Raw genomic sequence first — 23,749 nt, forward strand, 5'->3', positions numbered from 1 at the left:
CCTTAGGTACAGAGAAATACTCCGGTAACTGTTTCTTTAGACAGCTGTCACTAATCTCTTGTTTGAGGGCTACGGGTTTGCTTACATAGTCACTTACATTTCTCAGAGGCATGACCATACTACTTGAGGCAGGTAATGTGTGAAAGTTAGATCGTAAAGTGCTCTGATCTCGGCCTGTGTTCCTCAGAGTCAGAGATGGCAGCCTGTTCAAATGAGCGCTATTCTCAGAAGCTACAAAGGCATCATCGGTATTCTGAAAAAAGTCCTCGTTAGTGTTCCTCTGCGTGACCCATTCTGTAATTACTTGCATACCAGGGTCCCAGCGCTTGTCATGTTGTGCACAAGAGTCCTCCTCTGGGTTAGATAGATTCACTAGTAGCGCAGAGAAGAGGCGATCAAAATGTAGCCTGAGATCTTGATAGTGCTGATCCAAGGAGAGCAGTGTCCTCCCTTCCCATTGCTCTATGGTGGCTATTATAGTGGGGCCCTGGCTCATGGTGTTCTCCGAATTGGGCAATAGTATATCAGTACCCAAGGTGCTGTATGTGGATAGCAGTGTTAGAGACATGATCACAGCTTATGGAAAGTCACAGCGATGCCTGAGTCAGGTCTTGCTCCTATCTCCACGTGGTCAGCAATATGGCTGTTCCTTAGGCAGACTGTGCGTAGGCCGTTGTTGACAGGGAAGCTCTTCAAATTTATCACTCCAGGTCCTCTCGCAGCTACTGAACCCCTCAGCACTAATCTTCCGATTATCAGTTAGAATTTGGCATGGTCTAGGGCAATCCTGAGCGATCTTATTAGGAATTTAATATATTATAGCAACAGAGCTCTCTTAGCTTGCGACCGCTCAGGTGCCTGACTTGCTCCGCCCCCCCTAAATTTTTTTTTTTTTTTATCATTGACATGAAAGAGCATTATTCCAAACATCAGTATTAGCAGGAAGTACCTATAAATCCACGATAATTGGCAGCCAATCAGCATTAGTGCGAAATACATATTGGCCAATGAACATTAGTAGGAGGTATACAATTTAAAGCACTGTATTAGGTTAAATTTGAGTGGCATTTATTTCACATTTTTATTAGAAGTGATTTCAACATTTTTAAATACAGTTTTTTCATATGAATGATATAGATATATTATATGTGCAAAAAACACTCAAAGTCATAGCACAACACATAGGATATGACTAACGTTTTTATGTTTATCTCCATTTTTCCCATGCTCACCTCACCCAGATAATGGCTTAAAGATGTCTAGATTCATAAAATGTTTCTACTGACGTTTGCTAAAGCTCTATTAAACAGAACATTGCATGGTACCTGGTACTCTTCACACTCACGTCTTACCTGTTGAGGTTTAGAGGCTTTGCGTTTTAGAGCGCGGCTTGTAAAGGTAGATACTGTAACTGACAAAGAGAACTGCACAAGAGAAGCAATCATCAAGAAGGCGTAAGCTGGCTGTAAAAGAGAAAACGTTGCACAATATGTCAGAAAGCAATACAACTGCATTAGAAGAAAAAGCACAACCAATAACTATATGGAGAGATTACTTAAAGGGACAGTAAACACTGTAGCGAATCATGTCCGCCCGACATCGCTAAATGCCGACAGCATATGCTGTCAGCATTTAACATTGTGCAAGCATTTCTTATGAAATGCTTGTGCCATGCCACCCCTGCACATTCGCGGCCTATCGGCCGCTAGCAGAGCTATCAATTATCCCGATCGTATTGGGATAATTGCAGTCTCCCACCTAAAAGGTGGCGGACAAGTTAAGAAGCAGAGGTCTGCGAGCCGGAAACTACAGACATAGAAAGCCGCATCCGCTGCTTCTTAAATCTACCCCTAAATATTTTAACATTTTGTTTGCTGCAATTGTTTTTCAATTGTTAGACTCCACCCACCGCTTGTGTCATTTGGAGAAAATAGTCTGACAACACTAACTACAGTTATTATACTATTATGAAGTGTATTGTTTTGCAGTTTTATATGTTAAAGCAAATTAGGTACAGATATGTAGCAGGGTTAGTCTTAATAAGTCTATAGTTTGCATTTCCAGCTCTGAAAATGAGAGTTTTTTTTCTGAGTTGAATTACATGAAAAGACGACAACATAAACAGTGAAAGCATATTGCAAAATTATTTTACTGTGCTTAAAAAAAATGCGTTGTATTTAAATATAATCACAAAATATGCACAAGCTTATAAGAGGTCTCGAGGAGTTAATAGAAGAATATATTTCTAGTTTTGTGCAATAAGCAGTTTTAATGTAGATCATTTTTATGAGATAAAATAATAATGTATGTAGTTGCTTTCAAGCTCAAATTACTTAAAGGGACATTAAACTGAAAGGTCGGAACTGAAGTCTGCATGGGTGCATTTAAATTTTAAATAGAAACATTTTTTTTATATATGTCCATTAGCAAGAAATGCTTCTAGTAAACGTTAATACTGTTCTTAAGGGATATAAAAACCGCAAAAATGTATTTCTTACTTCAGATAGAACATACAATTTTAAACAACTTTCTAATTTACTTCTATTATCTATTTTTCTTCATTATCTTGGTATTTTTTGTTGAAAAGCAGGGCCCGTATGCTTTCGTGCCAGTGTTCTTTCGAGATTTCCTAACCTGTCAAAATTTCCCACCGTGATTTGCACAAGTGCTAAATTACATGATCAGATTCCACGTTTTAAAAGAATGTGTGGAATGCAATTACATAAATGCAAGCATGCGCAGAGATCCTGGTAGGACGTTTAGAAGGAGAGGATGATTATTACCCACAGTTAGACAGGCTCACTTCAAGCTTACAGTGTATTGAACACAATACACATGCATTCTGGCCACACTTACTGCAAGCACACAGTGGGCCGATTTATCATTGTGAGGGCGGACATGATCCACTGTAGCGGATCATGTCTGCCGCACATTGATAAATGTGCTGCATTTATCATGTGTCGGCATTTATTACTGCACAAGCATTTCTTGTGAAATGCTTGTGCAATGCCGCCCCCTGCACATTCGCGGGCAATTGGCCGCTAGCAGGGGCTGTCAATCATCCTGATCATATCCAAACGGGATGATTGCTGTCCGTCACCTCAGAGGCGGCAGACTCGTTAAGGAGCAGCGGTAACCTGAAACTACGAAGGTAAGATTGCAGCATCCATTGCTTGATAAATCTACCCCACAGAGTGTAGGGTACAATGTTACTGCATGCATCTGAGCTGTAAGCGCACAGGGTACAGACTGTATGCATATTTGAGATAGAGCACAATGTCCCTACATTCTTTCTAGACATACTGAATATATTTATACTTTATATATATTTAAATATATTTGTTTTCGGACTATTGCACATTCGTCATGAAAATCTAATTTTTGTTTTATTTTAATGAAATGAAAATGCGAATGAAGGCACCAATGAAGATAAAGAAAACTGTTAAATACTAACAAAAATCGTCAGTATTCATTTGTTTCCTTTATTATTTTTTTAAGAGCTTAATACTTACCTTAAATATTGTAGTTACAGGTGAACTTTTCAAATGTTAATTTGGAAAGATTTACATTAGTTTAGCGAAAATTAATGTAAATGTTTAACCTATATTTGATTTTTGTTTTGTTTTAAACAAAAGGAATACCGAATAGTGCAGGCACCGAATATTTCACTGAATATCCAAAACGCAAATTTCATCCAAAACTAAATTTTCTTCCTTGCACATCTCTACTGGTCATAGGGTAAACCATAACTGCCTATATATTTTATTTAGGCAACATCATCACTGAATATACTTGAACACACTTGCTGAATGTACACTGATCATCGGACATACTGACACTTCTACTGTACTGCATATGGTGAGATGAAGGCTGCGCATGCGCTGTCAGCTGTGCAAACAAGAGCAATGCGCAGGGAAAGCTTTTTCTCCTTCGTTGAACTTTCCTACCAATGTTACTACGCATACACAAAATTATCAAAATAAATCTTTTATAGAGATCGTCTACCATTACACAATATTTCGAGGATTGACTCCTCTAGAAGAATAACGGGAGAATAAGAGATTGACATATTTTTTTTTTTTTTTTTTTAAATAGTTTTTTTATTGAGGTTAAAATAATACATTGGCAACAGTCTCATCTATCTAGAATACATTGTACAACTTATATGGTATTGGCATGACGTTACACGAAGGGCACCTCATTTTTTAAATCTTATAGGTTTTGCGAGTTCCTCAGACAAGCAGGTCCAGTCGTGGGACCAAAAGTAAAACAAAACACTTGAGGACATGGCAACATAGATAATGTTAGAGATTGCAAATTCAACCTATGTGGGATAAATACAGATTGTAAAGTGTATACTCAACATCAGAAATAGTAAAGCATAATAAAGGCATCAGGATGTCTCTGTATAAAACAACATTTATAAAAACATGGAATATAACCTCTGTTGGTTTTATTTTAGTCTAATAAGCGTTAGTACTGAGCCTCCATTAGAACATAGGCAATCTCAAACCACTATCTTAAGTAAACTTCAGAAAACAGGAAATCACCGTAAAATCAATGATCCAGTATTGAACCCCCGTGAGCCATTCAACAATGGTGCAGGGGAATAAAAACTTAGTCCTGGCTCAACAGGTAGGGCAGAGACTACTAAACTCTGCCAAAAGGTGTGCAGAATGAAAGGGAGTCATCCCTAGCCGCACAGAAATGAGGAGTAGAGGAGAGGGAGGAAGGGGAAGGGAAGGAGGGGAATGGAGGGGGGAAGGGGAAAGGAAGGGAGGGGGGAAGGAAGGTAGAATGGGAGGAGGGAGAGTGGGAAAGGGGAAGGGGGGAAGGGAAGGGAGGGAGGGAGGAAGAGGTCGGGGAAAGGGGAAGGGAAGGAAGGAGGGAAGGGAAGGTAAAGGGAGGGAAGGGGGAATGGAAGGGGGAAGGGAAGGAGGAAAGGGAAAAGGGAAGGGGGGGGGAAGGGGGGGGGAAAGGAGGGGAAAGGGGAAGGGAGGAGAAAAGGTGGGAAGGGAGGGGGGGGGAAGGGGGGGGAGGGGGGAAGGGAAGGAAGGGAGGGGGGAAGGAGGAAGGGAGGGGGGGAGGGGGGGGGAAGGGGGGAGGAGAGGGAGGGGGGGAGGGGGGGAGGGAGGAGGGAAGGGAGGAAGGGAGGGGGGGAGGGGGGGGGAAAGGAAGGGAAGGGAGGGGGGGGGAAGGGAGGGAAGGGAGGGGGGGAGGGGGGGGAGGGAGGAAGGGGGGGGGGGGGAGGGAGGAAGGGAGGGCGGAGGAGAGGCCAAAAATAACAAATCTTACTATTATTAGCTCACATTTCTACTATAATGCCCAAAGATATTGATAGGACAACAAACATTAGTTTAAAAGGTCTCTAAAATAGATTCTATGTGAGGATCTCCCCCTACTACTTTTAAGTTAAATACATGGTCACCTAGATAAAGTCTAAGACAGCATTTCCAAACAGTTGCTCACATTGTTATAATGCATTAGGGTAAGAGCTGTTCCTAAAGAGCCCAAACAATGAGTAACCTCTTAGTGGTCAAAGAGTCATAACTTAGTGAATCAAGACTATTTAAGGGGACCACAGATATATACATGAATATTTAGACTTCTGGGGGAACCCATTCATGGATAAAATGAAAATTCAAAAATTACATACAAGATTAGTAGTATACTAGCTGAGGGACATACTGTAAATACCCCAATCAGACTAATTCAAGTCTTCATAGCGTATCATTCTGTAAAGTTTGTACAATGATACTGGAGTACTGACAGGCAGATTCGAACAGTAAACAGCTGGTTACAGCGTGGCCATACAGTCTCATACTCTAGGCTTAACCAACACCCTGTTTGGGTCTTTCATCTGCAGGAGGGTAGCAGTAATTCAGGTCAAATCTCTGGGGCTGGGGCACACCGCAGGGAGACAGCCGAACATACTTATCAAATAGCAAGTCTAACGCAGATGTCGGATTCAAGGGATCAGCTGCGTGATCTAAGTTGTCGGCTCTCATAAGCGCTGCCACTCCGCTACTGTGTCCCTGCTTCACATGCCATAGAGACTCTGTCTCACCTCTGCCGCCAAGCAAGCTCGATCTCCCATGCTGCGTAGCTACTGTAGGGGTCTTAGATGCGATCCTCTGTGACGCTCGCCTCATGCTAGCTACTTCCCTTGGCTCAGGGTCACATGCGGGTTGTGGTGGTTGTAAAGAAGGGAGCAGCAGATCATACTGATGTATGGCTTTCTCTACTTCTTCTTCCGTGACTGACTCCCTCGTGGGAGACATTGCGTCACATGCTGAAGTAGGGATCCGTTGCGGTGCGACTAGTATCTTTTCGATCCTATTCAGGAAATTTCTTTCAAAGTGGTCGGTTAACAGCCGGAGGATTTCAGCCGGATTCTCCATACCCAGGGCAGATTTAACAGGCACAGTGCAGCTTAAAACTCGAGATATGGGATAAGGATGCGCCTCAAGGCCCCATTAAAGAGATGGCCACTATGCGATGTAGATTATCTCACCAACGGTTCATGAAGTCCAGTTATGTCATCTCTCCATAAACTTACTCCAAACAGAACTGAGCTACATGTGTATAGCTTTTCTTTAATAAAGATTTATTTTAAATGTACTTAAACACCATTTATATCATAAAAAATTCAGGAGCTCCTCACACACACGTCTAGTTTCTTCAGATGCTGGCTCCGCCCCCCATTTTTTTTTTTTTTAAACGTACTATTGGATATAAATATACTTTTTTCATTCTTTTTTCTCTTTTTTCTCATTTTTTCTCATTTTTTCATGCATGTATATATTATTTTTTTTTTGCACACATCTTTTTCCACGTATATCTTTTTTATTACTTTTTGATGTACACCTATTTTAATTTTTTGATCATTTATTTTTTAATTTTCATTTTTTGTTGGATACACTGTTGGATGGATATACATTACATTACACTGTTTGGATATATTTGGATATACATTTGGAACACTAGTTTTTGGATTATTTATCTTTGGGAGATTTATTCTACTGGCACATTAAAGGAACTTTGTTCATATTTTCTTGGATTCATTTGGACTATGTGGACACTTAAGTTGCTATTCTAGTCATATATTCAGTTTCAACGCAATTTTTGTATTGGGTAGTACATGATTATTTTATACACACTTGTACAGCACGTAGATTATCTTGTATTTTAATCAGATACCGCACTTTATTAGTTTAGTAATTTGAAGAATTACTTTTGTACACCTCTTTGGAAGGATACTATGCACATATGCTATTTTGTGTTGAATACACATTGTTAATCATTGTTAATCATTTTGTGTTGAATATACATTGTTAATCTTTTTTAACTTTTAATGTTATTATAATTAAACTTTTTTAACCCATATATGTCCTATCTTTCTTAGCTAATCTAGCTTTTTTAGCACTCCTCTTCTAGCATATTTTTAGTTTTCCTTTGAGATCTGGTTGAGAGATCTCGCCTCTAGGAGGAGCTTGTATAGTCTTACTCTTGCGCTGTGAAATACTATCTTTTGCACAAAATTACATCACCACATTCACAAGGAATGTGGGTAGTCATTCTCTCCGTCTGCACATGCTTACATTTACGTAGGCGCATTCCACACAGTCTTTTGAAACATATGTGGAATGCGATGAAGTAATTTTGCGCATACGGAAAGAAAGGTCGGAAATTTCAATGGTGTAGGAAATCTCGTCAGTACACCTGTCCATTTCTGGAGCACTATATGGCATCAGCTTTGCGAGAAAGTTATCCATTTGCAAGAGCACTAGATAGCAGCACTATTTCCTACCATGTAGTGCTCCAGATGACTAGTACCTAGAAATAATTCTTCAACACAGAATATCTTGGGAATGAAGCAAATTTGATAATAGAAGTAAATTGGAAACTTTTTTTAAATGTTATGCCCTGTCTGACTCACCAATTTTTTTGGGGAGGTTTATATCCCTTTAAGCAGCATACGCACATATGCTGTGAGTGCCCCATTCAAACACTGTATGTTTTCAGAGAAACAGCAGTGGCTTTTATGACACAAATTAAATCAGAGGTGGAGTCGGCATCCTGACCTCACAATGAGGGGTTACTCACCCAGAATCATTTGTTTGCAAGTAGCTAGTGCTGTATTGTTACTTGAATGCTATACTAGTAGTAATCAGAAAGAAATGCTAAGGCTACTGAGAGCGTACATTGTGTGAGGACAGTATATCCAATAACCCCAGAGTGACTACAAAGGACTGCATTGTTATATTATATTTTATTTGTTTTTTAACAAGTGTTTATTTTAACATTGTAATACCATTTGGAACCTTCTGCAAGCCACAGAGTTGGATCCATTTATTACTGAGTGCTTATCTCAGAGCTAATGCTGCTGTGAGTAGCAGACCAATCTGAGCATTTCAATAATGTTTAAATAATTTTACACTATTGAAGTTTCTTTCTTTCTTTTTTTTTGAGGTTACATCAAAGAATCATATGGACATTCATCTGCGGTATACTTCTATTTTTTTTTACAAATTTAAACTTGGCAATACACACCACCGACTCCTCTCTGTGAACATTTTGGGGGATATTTATCAAAGGTCTTGCGGACCTGATCCGACAGTGTGGATCAGGTCCACCAGACCTCGCTGAATGCAGAGAGCAATACGCTCTCCGTATTCAGCATTGCACCAGCAGCTCTTGTGAGCTTCTGGTGCAACGCCACCCCCTGCAGAGGCCGTCAGCAGGGGCTGTCAATCAACCCGATCATACTCGATCGTGTTGAATTGCAGTGATGTCTGTCCGCCTGCTCAGAGCTGGCGGACAGGTTATGGAGCAGCGGTCTTTAGAGCCTGCAGGCTCGCCAGAAACACAGGCCTTCAAGCTTCATCCGGAGCTTGATAAATGGGCTCCTTTGTGTTTAAATCCTGATCCTCTAGTCCAGACATCCTCAAACTTGGCCCTCCAGAGGTTTTGGAATTACATTTCCCATGATGCTCAGCCAGCATATCTGGAGGGCCAAGTTTGAGGATGTCTGGTCTAGTCACTAGTAGCATATGTGCATATGCTGATGAAACAGTAATAGCTTTTATTAGAAGCATTTGTGCTAATGGTAGTATATTGCAAAAATACTTCTATTTAAAAATGTTATGCATTCCTGTACATTTCAATTTTGACATTTCTATCCCTTTAAATAAATGCTTTATTTAATGATTTATTCAACACAAATATTTGAAAAAGAAGGCATCTAAGCTTTTTTTGGATTCAGAACTATGGACAGCACTTTTTTATTGGCAGATGAATTTATCCACCAATCACCAAGGACAACCCAGGTTGTTCACCAAAAACGAGCCGGCATCTAAACTTACATTCTTGCATTTCAAATAAAGATACTAAGAGAATGAAGAAAATTTGATAATAGGAGTAAATTAGAAAGTTGCTTAAAATGTCGTGCTCTATCTAAATCACGAAAGAAAAAATTTGGATTCAGTGTCCCTTTAAGTATTATTTTCCATAAAGTTATAGCCTCCTTCATGTTGTAAAATAGGTTTCCCAAAGTTTAAAAGCCTGTTATATTAAGCTTAGTGACGTTGGCACCCCATGTTTGTAAAAACGGAATAAAAATATACCATTCGCTTGTGCTGCGTTTGTGCTACAAAAACTGAGATATTGCGCATTATTTTTTATGAAACACCGTCCACTTTGCACCCCATTTTATTACAGTTTAAAAATGATTATACCACTTGTTTGTGCTGCGTTTGTACTAATTTGTGCCGCAAAAATGAAAGTTTTTGCTGGTTTGGTTTTGGAGATATTGTGCAGACCCCGCCCACTTTGCACCCCATGTTTTTCAATTTTAAAAACAAATATACCATTTGTTTGTGCTACGTTAGTACTAATTTGTGCCGTAAAAGCAAATGTTTGTGCTGGTTTGGTTTAGGAGATATTGCGCAAACCCCACACACTTTGCACCCCATATTTTTCAATTTTAAAAACAAATATACCATTTGTTTGTGCTGCATTTGTGCTGATTTGTGCTGCAAAAACAAACATTTTTGCCGGTTTGGTTTCAGAGGTATTGTGCATTATATTTGCTGAAACTCCACCTACTTTGCATCCCATGTTATTCAATTTTAAAAACAAATATACTATTTGTTTGTGCTGCGTTTGTGCCGCAAAAGCAAATGTTTGTGCTAGTTTGGTTTCAGAGATATTGCACATATAGTTTATGAAACCCCGTCCAAATTGCACCTTGTGTTATTACATTTTAAAAACAAATAAACAATTTGATTGTGCTGATTTGTGCCACAAAAACAAAATGGAGTTCTTGTTTTTAAAATTTAATAACATGGGGTGCAAAGTGGGCAGGGTTTCATAAAAAAAGCTCAATATCTCCTAAACCAAACCATCACAAACATTAGTTTTTGCAGCACAAATCAGCACAAACGTAGCACAAACGAATGGTATATTTTTATTCAGTTTTTACAAACTTGGGGTGCCAATTTCACTAAGCTGTTATCTTATCTTATTGTATCTTGTCTCCTCAGTGATGTACAAGCAACTAATGTAAAGAAAAAGACGTAGAAAGAATTAAAAATAAAGATAAAGGAGATGACAAGAAGTGAAATGTAATAGGATATGAGAAGATAAATTTGAAGACCATCCCTATGTTCTGTTGAGTCCATAGAATTCACATCCTTTTATCTCAATGGCATTACTGTGATACTCCTTCCCACAATATTATCAGAATTAAATTACATTAGTTTGTAATATAAGAATATCCAAGGTTATGTGGGCTCCTTACAACACAATTCAATCCATGACTAATGTGATCTGGGGAAGACACTCAAAACAGTGTTTACTGAGTTATACTAAGTTGACCAATACTTAAAAAAGATAGCTTCTTTCACATTTGCTTACATAGAAGATGCAAAGCAGAATCATAATAATCTAATGTAAAGAATAAACATATACTTAAATAGAACTTTTATTTATTCAGATTAAAAGTATATCTTATCTAACCGGACCGAATACATAGGGGGAGATTTATTAAGCAGTGGACGTTGCTTTCTCCGCACAATGTTTCCGGCTCGCAGCATTGTGAAATGCTTGTGCAATGTTAAATGCCGACATCGTATGCTATCGGCATTTAGCGATGCCGGACAGACATGATTCGCTACAGCATAGCCCTTAATAATTTGTTATCCCTTATAGGTTATACCACTCAGTAAACTGTCTTACATATATTTAACTGTGGCTAAGCTCCTTCAACCCGGGAGCTAATTATTTTTAACACTTCACTAATCCAACATTTATACAAAATATATACCATAAGGAATGACTATATATAGTTAGAAACTACAGTATGCAATTTAAGGGGAGATAAAACTCACAAGACGGCACCCCTATATTTGTTTTTTTTTTGCGGTTGTATTCACTCCATTTTAATTGCGCTGATATTACAAGTTGAGCAAAATCGCGATTGCGCTAGAATTCTTACTGCGATTTCAGAGCTGTGGTTAACTGTTTTACAAAACTAAAAATTTGTGCACAAAACACTTCAAAAATATATTTCAAAGTATAGTTACACTCATATTAACACTATTTAATAAACATTATTCTCAAAAAAAATTGCACACAAGAGTTGTAAGTTTCAAGGGGCTAATGCTTTACCGACAGTACCTAGGGAAGAAAATTTGCCCTCATTATTTTCAGGCCTGGAGAAACTCCGATTTAAGGAGACCAATCTCTGGTGGGACATAGAATTCCTGGACTTGTATATTAAGGAGGGGAAGGTCCCACGTGGGCTAAGGATGAAAAAATTCCCCTCCTTCGCTCAACAACTACCAGAGTTCATGGAGGAGTGGAACCACACTCTAACCAGATGTTCCATGACCCTTATGAACCAACTACTGAGACATAAAAGACAGGAAAGAGACCTAATCCTGACAGAAATCAAAGCTACAGAGACTCACATCCAACCTTTTGAGGCCACTACCCAATATAAAGATTACACAGCCCAACTAGAGGAAACTATCAACAAATTAGACATGGACTTATCCAGCAGAAAAGTGTCTAAATATAATCGTGACACTAAGGACTATGACCTCAACATAGTTTACTCATGTCAACAACTCAGGCCCACTAGGGGGAGGGGGAATTCCAACACCTCTAAGAATAGTAATAAAAAACGTAGGGGCAACACAAATGGGAAGAGAGTCACTTTTTCTAGTATAGAAACCACTGACTCAGAAACATCTCTCCCACAATCCCCCAGCACTCCTACAGCTGAGCCTAGTGAACCCTCCACCTCTGCCAATATAGACACTAGTGTCCCTACTAGAACGACTCTGGCCACCCTTGTCAAATCACCCAGCCAAACTAGTACCCCCAAAGCATCTAGTCAGGCACATCGGTACCCCAGCAGGGCAGCCTCAAAAAACAAAAAGAAATAACGAATGTGATTAATCTATCAAAAATTCAACTCACATCTGCACAGATTTCTATACTAAATAAAGGACTCACTTTTGCACCCAGCACGAATTTTGATGTCTTTTCTACCGTTATAGACATCAACAGACTAGTCTGCAAACTTACACTAAGGAAACACTTTTCTGAGACACACATGGAGAATCCTCCTCGAGAGCCTCCCCCAACACTTTTAGGCAATACTCACTCAGGCCTACTATTTAGAGACCAATGTGATTTTAATACATTGTTATCACTACAAAGCAACACCTTCAGTCCCTCATTATCCACACATAATTTCCCACACAAAGATCGTTCATTCTTTTACCCTGTTCAGGCCAGAAGTCCCAATATCGAGTTATATCAAGATACTGTACTGAGAGACATCATATCACTCCATGAGACTATAAAAGACACTCATACAACAGTCAAACACAATATTACTCATGAGGAAAAAAATGCACTGGCAGAACTAGAGATCAATCCTGACATAGTAATCACACAGGCCGACAAGGGTGGGGCCGTAGTGATCCTCAACACTACTGATTATATGGAAGAAATTGATGTGCACCTTGGGGACACTTCCACCTACACACGTTTAGGTTATGACCCCACCTCTAGGTTCAGCCTAGAACTGCTTTCGTTCCTGGACACGGCCCTAGAGAATGGTTTCATTACCAAGGAAACCATGGAATACCTATTTGTAGAGAACCCTCTGACCCCAACCTTCAGGATTGTGCCCAAGATACACAAGACCCTGACCAGACCCCCAGGGAGACCCATAGTGGCTAGCATGGGGTCCCTATGTGAGAGACTGGGGGCCTGGCTAGATTCAGTCCTACAACCCATAGTTACCTCACTGCCAGGCTATATCAGAGACAGCGCACACCTTCTTCACCAACTGAATGACATCAAGTGGCAACCCACTTTTCAGTGGCTCACCATAGATGTGACAGCCCTTTACTCCAGTATACCCCACTCAAAGGGACTGGAGGCCCTGGGCAAAATGATTAGGAGATATACTTCATTCTCTGACGAATACATCCAATTTGTAGTTTCCACTGCCAAATTCCTTCTCTCACACAACTACTTTGTCTCTGGGGGGGAATTCTACTTGCAGAATTGTGGCACAGCCATGGGGGCAAAATTTGCCCCCGCGTATGCCAATTTATACATGGGCTGGCTGGAACTTAACAGCATTTATGCTGATGACTTCCCCCTCAGGGACAATCTAGTTGTGTATGGCCGTTATATTGACGACCTTATAGTCATTTGGAATTCAGACAACCGGACAGAGGTACACACTCTGGTAGACCTCCTCAATGACAACCAGTTTAATCTTAAATTTACATATTCGTCATCACCCAATTCTATAGCTTATCTAGATTTACACCTTTACATAGATGAAGGATCTAACATCATTTCTACAATACACAGGAAGACTCTAGCACGCAATACTATACTTAGAGCTGACTCCTGTCATGTCAGACACACTATCAGGGGCATCCCCAAAGGCCAATACATCAGGGCGCGTAGAAACTGCTCTAACATTCAACAGTACAGGATACAGGCAGATGCAATCACTCAGAGACTTCTAGAGAGGGGGTACAATAAGAAGTCACTAATACAAACAGCTAATCAAGTGAGCAAAATAGAGAGGCAGACTCTGTTCTCAAGTTACTCTACTAGAAACACCACTAATACTACAAAGAAAAATGTATTTACTGATGAAATTGTCTTTTCTACCCAATACAGCAATTTGATGAGGTCTGCAAAATAGTACTTAAATACCTTCCCATTCTCCAGAGTGACGCCAAACTACAACACATAACTAAACAACAAATTAAATGTGTAGCCAAGAAGGCCCCCACAGTGGGAGACAGGGTTAGGAAACATTTTACCAACAAACCTATACCTGTGACACACTGGCTTAGCCTCAGCAAAGGCTTCTTTAAATGTGGCCACACCTGTAAGAGTTGCAATTACACTCAGAAAACAGATCAATTCACTTCTTCCAGCACGGGTAAAACATTTTCTATCAAACAAAGAATAGACTGCACTACCCGTTTTGTAGTATACTTAATTACATGCCGGCAGTGCTCCCACCAATATGTAGGTCTTACTACACGACCACTTAAGGACCGAATCAGACAACACTTATTATCTTTAGAAGACGAAATTCCCAGAACCCCTGTAGCTAAACATTTCCGGTCTCATGGCAATCATATCAAACATCTTTTCAAATTTGTAGGCATCGAACATATTCACAGTGACATCAGAGGAGGGGATAGGGTTGGGAAACTTCAGAAGAGAGAGGCATATTGGATATTTACTCTTCGTACCAAATTTCCCCATGGCATAAATATGAGACAAGACCTTGACCTATTCATCGACTAGGTTCGATATATGCCCTACCAGCAGGGGAATCCTTTGCCCCTTCCCTAAAACTTTTTCCTCCCCCTATTTCCCCTCATTATTTTCCCTCCTCTCTCTCTGTCCCACACTTAAGTCCAGGCCCAGGAATATCTGACCCTAGGTTACTGTTTTATTTAGACTATTTTTAGTGTTTCCTTTGTCCCTTACTGGTTTGTAACTTATACCTTACATTCAGTCTATTTTTCTGGTTTGTAACTTATACCTTACATTCAGTCTATTTTTCTCCAATGGCCATTGCTGATTTTAGAATTGCATACTGCTCCAATTCAGCACTTATTATTCTTTCTCTGATTTGACCTCTGCATTCCCCACCCGGGTTTCCGTTTTATCACCAAGAGGTTTTCACAGAGCTGGCAAGTAATGCCCAATAGGTTTAGTTTCTCTTTTCCCCCTTGGCCTTGACACGAAAACTAGGTATTCACTCCATACACTGTGTCCACTTATCTGGCCATTTTGGGCTCATAGAAACCATTACCCCCTTGGCCTTGCCCAAGCATCCTGCCAATTACCCTACCCATGCAGCTAAGATATGGCCATAGAAAACTCCTAATTATCACTACTATTTTCCTTTTTTTTCCTTTTTTTCTTCTTCTTTATTTTTAACATTTAATTTAATTTTATACTCATTTTTTAATTTTACATGCTCTATTCATATATGTTTTATTCTCCATATGCCGTATTGCACTAATATTACTTTTTTCATTAGCAAGATACCTCCCTAGGTAGGTACACATTGCCCCAACTTAGCAATTCTAGAGCCCTTAATCAATGTACCCCCTTTTTCTTTTCCATTCACAGGTGAGACCTTGTGATATATAGGAACAATGCCTTCCCTAAACCTATTAGTCCATCCAAAACTCAGTCCCATAACTCACAATGAGAATTTTATGGTACAGTAAACATTACAAGTGTCTCGGTTACCAAGATAGGAACTCAATGCTATGAAGAAAACTAACCCATAAAATTTAAGAATAACCTATCAATGGTTCCTTGTGGCCTAAGGGCCAAATTAATTTAAAGATACTTCAGATACAGAATTTAGTAGCACGCTGACAAATATCACAAGGTATATAGAAAAGATAGGAATTGAATAAAGAATAAAAAATAAAAAATAAAAAATAAAAAATAAAACCAACAAATAATAACATACACTAACATATGACACCAATATAAAAATAAATAAATAAATAATAAAATAAAAAAATAAAAAAATACAAAATAGTAGTAACAGTAATCACATTGCACACTTAGGATGTGTGTTTTTAACACAATCATCGGGCCCAGGTGTGGAGATTATCCTTTTTTGGACCCTCTCCGCCCCTGGCCACTAGTTTTTTAGCCTGAATGTAGTAAATGTTGTGCCAATGGTCCATCTTAACAAATTCACCATCACTTGATTTTAGCATCACTTTTTAATTATTTCTCATGTTTTCCCTTTCTTCATTTTGCACCTAAAATATTTTCCTTTTGATCCACCCAATAGATCATAGAAAGTTATTCACTGATTTATTCACTCATAGCACCCACTTGAGAGAGTATACGCTCACATCTGGTACATTATTACAGGGACCAGTATTGGGACTGGTACTGCCCACTTCTGTGATTTTTGTTCCATTGGCCGACACCCCCTATAAACCCTTCACAGGTAACACCACTAGATCTCTGATGAAGCGCATTTGAGCATGCGCGAAACGCGTCAGATCTAGCACCCCTTGCACACCTGTGTTTGTGCTAACCACCTTTGTATACCAAATAAAGTCACCTGGCTTCAAGTTCCTGAGTCCTCGCTTTTCTTCTTGTATCCAAGAGTTGTAAGGGCTCAAAGATATGAGATCTCGGGTGTTAGAAAAAAAAAAGCAGCCGAGAGGCTTTAACATTGAGATACATACATATACATGTCTAAATATATATATATATATATATATATATATATATATATATATATATATATATATATATATATATATATATATATATATATATATATGTGTGTGTACATATGTATTAATGTATTTATATGTGTATATATGTATTTACAGACATATATATATACATATAAACACATAAATATAAATGCACACACATATAGACATATATATAATTGCATTAGAGCCTTTTGCCATAAAGTAGATGAAAACACGTAAAAGCATATTTATGAAATATTCATATTTAATAGAGGTTTTAACTATGTACTTACTGTAAATATTTGACATTCCAATCTATACACAGCAGAATGTGTTCTATGTATTTATAAAGATATATTTATATATATATATATATATATATATATATATATATATATATATATATATATACAGGGAGTGCAGAATTATTAGGCAAATGAGTATTTTGACCACATCATCCTCTTTATGCATGTTGTCTTACTCCAAGCTGTATAGGCTCGAAAGCCTACTACCAATTAAGCATATTAGGTGATGTGCATCTCTGTAATGAGAAGGGGTGTGGTCTAATGACATCAACACCCTATATCAGGTGTGCATAATTATTAGGCAACTTCCTTTCCTTTGGCAAAATGGGTCAAAAGAAGGACTTGAGAGTGGTGTGGGATAAGCGCTCCAGATAAGTAGAGCCAACCAGATTATTATGAAAAAATAAAATAACAAGAGGAACTAATGATAGTAAAAAAGAATTTTTATAGTGATTTAGGTAGATGACTAGTTAATGCATACAGAATATGTTAGCATATACTCAATTACATAAGATGCCGGCATCAGTAACAATCAAACATATTAATCATATTAAAAACAGAAAAATACAGCCGATATAAAATTTCTAAAAGATTCCCTAAGTGTTTCTTAAAAATATATACGAATATGAATAAACTTGATAAAGGTTAATAACTCTTAGCACAGTAAAATTGGCTCGGCTAAATGTTACCAGTATTATTTTTAAGCAATGGAATATTTGGTCACAGTATTCAGTGGAGGCGTCTGATCTGTTCAGCCGTTAGGAGTAACTGTGAGTGATGGATCGGGAGGTGTGACGTCACGTCACCTGACTATTGTATTCCTCCAATCTCTGTGATATGCTTAAACACAAAAAGTTTGAAATTTGTATCCAATTCTCAATCGTAACAAAGTATACTTGTTTATGTGATGGTTAGTATCAATACTTGCAAGTGTCCAATGTCCAAAGAATCTGTCCAAATTTGAAAAAAACGGTTTGTTTTATCAGCAGCTCTGAATCCTATGGAGTGTTGATCCGTTTGGTTTTATGTCCGTTCTGAAATGTGAAACTTGTCCTTATCCGAAGAAGCTCCTAAGCACTTGGTTTTTAGTGTATATTAGGGCTATGATGGGAGCAAAGGAAGAAACTAGGGGGCACACAGGAATTATTCATACATCGATCTCAGTGTTGATTCAAGGAGATAGAAATGAACCTGTTTTTGTGCCAGTAAAACAGTTTAGCAGTTCAATAGCCTTAGTATATAATTGGTTACACACAGGAATTACTCATATGTCCTCCCTCTATATTAATCATAGAGATAGGGATGAACCTGTAGAGTGTAACACTACCAGTACCAGTAATAAAATTCTGAATTGACAGGAGTAAGCAAATCTACGCGTTTCGGCAGTGTTAGCTGCCTTTATCAAGATGCTTACTATATGAAATTACTGCCTTTTTATAAGGAGTGTTTGATTCAGGACAGGTGTGGTTAGAGGATAGTCTAAATTAACCCTTAAGTGCTTCTAAAGTGAATGTGTTGAAGTCAGTTTCATAGATAGATGAGGTATATCTTATTAAAAAATTTTCAAAGACAATATTCCATCTAATTTCACTCATTAAGTGTTTTTGAAATGATTGCATTAGGATTAAATACATGAACAAAATACATAACCAGAATTGGAATGTTGAATTAATATTTAAATTTATGAGAAATCCCATCATTTCAGAATGTGAATTTAAGTGTAAAGATATAGTCGCCCATATCTCAACATTATACTATAACCAGTTTTTCTTTAATACAGTTTTTGTTGAAAGTGATTTTTATATATGTAAATATACATTGCTCCAAAGGTTTTTTTCATTTTATTATAATAATCTTGCAAAATTGCAATATCAGGTTGTTCTTTAATAAGCGCTAAATCAACTTGTCTATATGCTAAGAGGTGAGGGGAGGATGTGATACAAAGTAAAAGTTTTGTAGATATAGCTTCGAGACGGCTATTGTACAGTCTCGTTTATGTTTATTTCGATAGTGTATGAGTTCAATTTTTAGTGAAATAATATTTTATATGATAGATGTAATTTGGAATATGTGTTCAACTATTTTGTTTGTCTAGTGATTGTTTATAAGATAGAATTAAGATCAAAGGAACTATTAAGTCCCAATGGATGTACTGTTTTATATTCAAATATGAGTTCTGCTTCTTTTTTTAGGAGTACCTTTTCTATATTTCCCCCTCTCTTGTTCGGTCTAATTTTTTTCATTCCCCAACATTGAAAACATTTAAGGTCTCCATGGTGTATTTCATTGAAATGTTTGTAAAGTATGGTTTTTGTGGTTTTATGTTCTATGTTCCAAATATGTTCTCTCATTCTATCTTTGAATGTGCGACTGGTTTGACCTATATAGAATAAATTACACGAACATCTTATGCAGTAAATTATATTTGAGTCGTTACATGTTATGGTGTCCTTGATTGTAAATGTAACCTGTTGGTTGATAAATGTTATCTTTTTAGTTTTATTACTATATCTACAGGATTTACACTTGTGACATGGATAGAATCCAAAAATTTCTTCTTTCTTTAAGTTCACATCTTTTGAATAATCATTTTTTGTTTTGAATTCACTTGGTGACAGATAGCTTTTGAGATTTTTAGCTTTTTTGAAAATGAGATCTGGGTAATTTTTAACTGTAGTTCCTAATATAGGATCCTTTTTGATATAGTGCCAGTGTTTTTGAAGGATGGTTTTTATTTCTTTGTGGTTTGAGCTATATTCAGTTATAAATGGAATAAAATTATTGACATTAGAAGGCATTGAATTATTTGTATATAAATTTTTTCTTTTGTTAGGTTGCTTTTGTAATAAGTTGGATCTATCAGTTTTTCTTACAGAAGTTATGGTTTCTTGGATTTTTTTCTGATTGTAACCTTTATCTGCAAATCTATTTAGTAGAATGTTGCATTGTGAGTCATAAGATTCTATGTCTGAGCAGTTTTTTCTGACTCTTAGCATCTGACTTTTTGGGATGTTATCCTTCCACCTATTCAGATGGCAGCTTTGATAATGTATAAAATTATTTGAGTCTATAGTTTTGAAGTAGGTTTTGGTTTTAATTAAATTCTCTACTATCTCTACCTCAATGTCCAGGAAATGTATTGAGCTGGTGCTGTGTTCATAAGTGAAAGTGAGGCCTACATCATTAGTATTCATGTCCTCAAGGAATAGTTCTAGAATTTCGTAGTCACCCCTCCAGACTAGGAAGATATCGTCAATAAATCTTTTATAGAGCACAAGGTTCGCTCCCCACACATCATTGGATAGAAAAGTTTCTTCAAAGAATCCCATAAATAGATTCGCATAGCTGGGAGCGAACCTTGTGCCCATAGCGGTACCCCTAGTCTGGAGGTAAAATTTGTCATTAAACATGAAACTATTGTTTTTTAAAATAAACTCAATGCTATCTAGAATAAATTTGTTTTGTTCTTGTAATAGATTGGGATCGTTATTTAAATAGTGTGCAATTGCTTCTAACCCTAAATTGTGATTAATGTTTGTATATAATGAATTAACGTCACAAGTGACCATTATATAATTGTTTTGCCATTTAATTTCATTTAATACATTTAAAAAATGAGTGGAATCTTTTAAATGTGATGGTAGCTGTGTAACATAATTTTGAAGGTAATGATCAACATATTGGGAAAGGTTGGAGGATATTGATTCTATTCCTGATATAATGGGACGTCCAGGGGGTTTGGTGAGATGTTTATGAATTTTTGGCAGAAAATAAAATGTTGGATTTTTTGGAAAATTAACTTTAAGGAAATTGTATTCTGAATCTGTAATTACTCCTGATATTTTTGCCTTATCCAATAACAGATTGAGTTTCTTTTTCTGAGTTTCTATTGGATTGTTTTTAAGACTGGTATACGTCGTGTTGTCATGTAGAAGCCTATATGATTCTTCCAGGTAGTATTGTACATCCATAATTACAATACCCCCGCCTTTATCGGCGGGTTTTATTATAATCTCTTTATTATTTTGTAATGATTTTAATGTTTTACGTTCATTTGGTTTGAGATTATCTTTTATTTTGTTGTTGATTTCTAATTTCTCTAGATCTTCTTTAACATTTTTTTCAAAATTTTTGATAAAGTCTCCCTTTTCTTGCATAGGGTAGAAAGTTGATTTCTCTTTTAGGTTTGAATGTATATATTTACTAGGTGTGTTTTGTGTTCTAGTGAGTGGAGTAGTTAAAAAATATTTTTTCAAAGTTAGTTTACGAACAAACTGGTTTACGTTTATTAGTGTTTCGAATTTGTTCATTTTGCACATTGGTGCAAAGGTTAGACCTTTTTTTAAAACTCTTTCTTCATCTATATTTAGTTTATATTTACTCAAGTTGAATATACCAGTGTTCTGATCAGTTTTTGAGGTGATTATCTTAGTCTTTTTTGTGGGTTTTCTCCCTCTTCTCCCTCTCTTTCTCTTTTTCCTTTTGGTGTTCCCCAAATGGAATTTTGTGTTTTTGAAGTATTTTTTTGGTGTCCTGTATGTTGTGAAGTTTGTCCTAAAAAATGACTGTTGGTTTTTTGAAAAGGAACATTCTCAAAATTATCATGGGTGTCTGACAAAGGTTCAAAACTATTAGATAAAGGAATTCTCCAATTGTGAGTATTTGTTCTTTCTCTATAATTATTGGAAGATGAGTTTCCTGAGTCACGATATCTATTGTGATAGGATCTATAGTGCATATTTTGATATGATCTATTGTGATGTGATCTATCCTGGTATTGATTATTTTTATCATAATATTGCTGATTTGATCTATAATCATAATCATTTCTCTCATTGTAATAATTTCTATTTGGTATATAGAAGTTATTATTCGTGCCTCTATTACCAGATATGGATTGATTCCTTTGATAATGAGGTTTGTTTTGAAAGTTATGAAAGTTGTGATTTCTGTTGTGATTATAATTATTATCATTGTGTGTATTAATGTTTTCTTTATTAGATGTTGTTTTATTTTCTTTTATAGTTTTGTGTTTACTAAAGATGGATGCATTGATTTGGATGTTTTGTGGGTCTTTATTAGTGTGGGGTTTTGTTGTTTGATCTATTGTGGATGATGAACATGGAATAATGTCATTATCTTCTTCTTCTATTTCTGTGGTTATTTGACTATTCTCAGATTTATTAGCAATTTTATAATCATCCATATCTCTTTTAAATTTATTGTTTTTACCTATTTGTAACATTTGTTTAAATTCCATGATATTTTTAATCATGATTTGTTGTTTATTTATATATTCTTTATCGTTAGTAAACGGTTTTAATTTATCTTTAAATGTATCAATATCATTTTTTATTTGAGTTAGAGAACGATTTCTGGATTTAATTAATATTTTTAACAGATCTAGTGATGCATTTTCTAAGGTGCTGTACCACTCAGTTGCTAGATCTTCATTCAGTTCGAAAGTACAATCTTTTTTTAGTCTTAGTCCTCTAGGAACCATTTTTGACTCTATATATTTCTGGGTATATGATAATTCAACTGAATATTTGATCTCCTTTAGGAGTGTATCTTCTAATTCCTTACAAGTGTTGTGTAAATTAATATCATCCAGTGGTAGCGATTCCATTGTTTCAAAATTATTGGTTTGGATTTCTGATAACATATTTTCTCTAAAAGAAAATAGTTCCATTATGTGTGCGAAAAAGTATCTACCGATACAGTGGTTTAGAAGTTATATGTGAAAACAGTGTGTATTTTTTAAAAGAAATATCTATTATGAACAAATTTCTCAAACTATAGAACTTATTGTGTTTGGAATATTTTTCTTAGTGAGTGACAAGCTACTACAAACACCTGGAGATTATACTAATAAACAAACAAACAAAGGGTGGTGTGAGTGCTAATCAGGAAAAGGTTTCTGTGCTTGAATCCCTAATATGGTCTGATAAAATCTCCAATTACAGACTATACGATAAAGAGGTGAGAGTGGTGTGGGATAAGCGCTCCAGATAAGTAGAGCCAACCAGATTATTATGAAAAAATAAAATAACAAGAGGAACTAATGATAGTAAAAAAGAATTTTTATAGTGATTTAGGTAGATGACTAGTTAATGCATACAGAATATGTTAGCATATACTCAATTACATAAGATGCCGGCATCAGTAACAATCAAACATATTAATCATATTAAAAACAGAAAAATACAGCCGATATAAAATTTCTAAAAGATTCCCTAAGTGTTTCTTAAAAATATATACGAATATGAATAAACTTGATAAAGGTTAATAACTCTTAGCACAGTAAAATTGGCTCGGCTAAATGTTACCAGTATTATTTTTAAGCAATGGAATATTTGGTCACAGTATTCAGTGGAGGCGTCTGATCTGTTCAGCCGTTAGGAGTAACTGTGAGTGATGGATCGGGAGGTGTGACGTCACGTCACCTGACTATTGTATTCCTCCAATCTCTGTGATATGCTTAAACACAAAAAGTTTGAAATTTGTATCCAATTCTCAATCGTAACAAAGTATACTTGTTTATGTGATGGTTAGTATCAATACTTGCAAGTGTCCAATGTCCAAAGAATCTGTCCAAATTTGAAAAAAACGGTTTGTTTTATCAGCAGCTCTGAATCC

General features: G+C 36.8%; 1 protein-coding gene across 1 annotated transcript in view; it reads right to left on the reverse strand.

Annotated features, from left to right (window-relative positions):
- The window catches only part of LOC128639516 (membrane-spanning 4-domains subfamily A member 12-like), a 70,188-nt gene that overhangs the window by 11,735 nt on the left and 34,704 nt on the right, over nt 1-23,749 (reverse strand). Inside the window, exon 4 of the mRNA XM_053691659.1 lies at nt 1,353-1,463. Coding sequence (XP_053547634.1) covers nt 1,353-1,463 — 111 coding nt within the window. The remainder of the gene's footprint in view (nt 1-1,352; nt 1,464-23,749) is intronic.

Source organism: Bombina bombina, chromosome 9 (assembly GCF_027579735.1).
Source record: "Bombina bombina isolate aBomBom1 chromosome 9, aBomBom1.pri, whole genome shotgun sequence".
Taxonomy (NCBI): domain Eukaryota; kingdom Metazoa; phylum Chordata; class Amphibia; order Anura; family Bombinatoridae; genus Bombina; species Bombina bombina.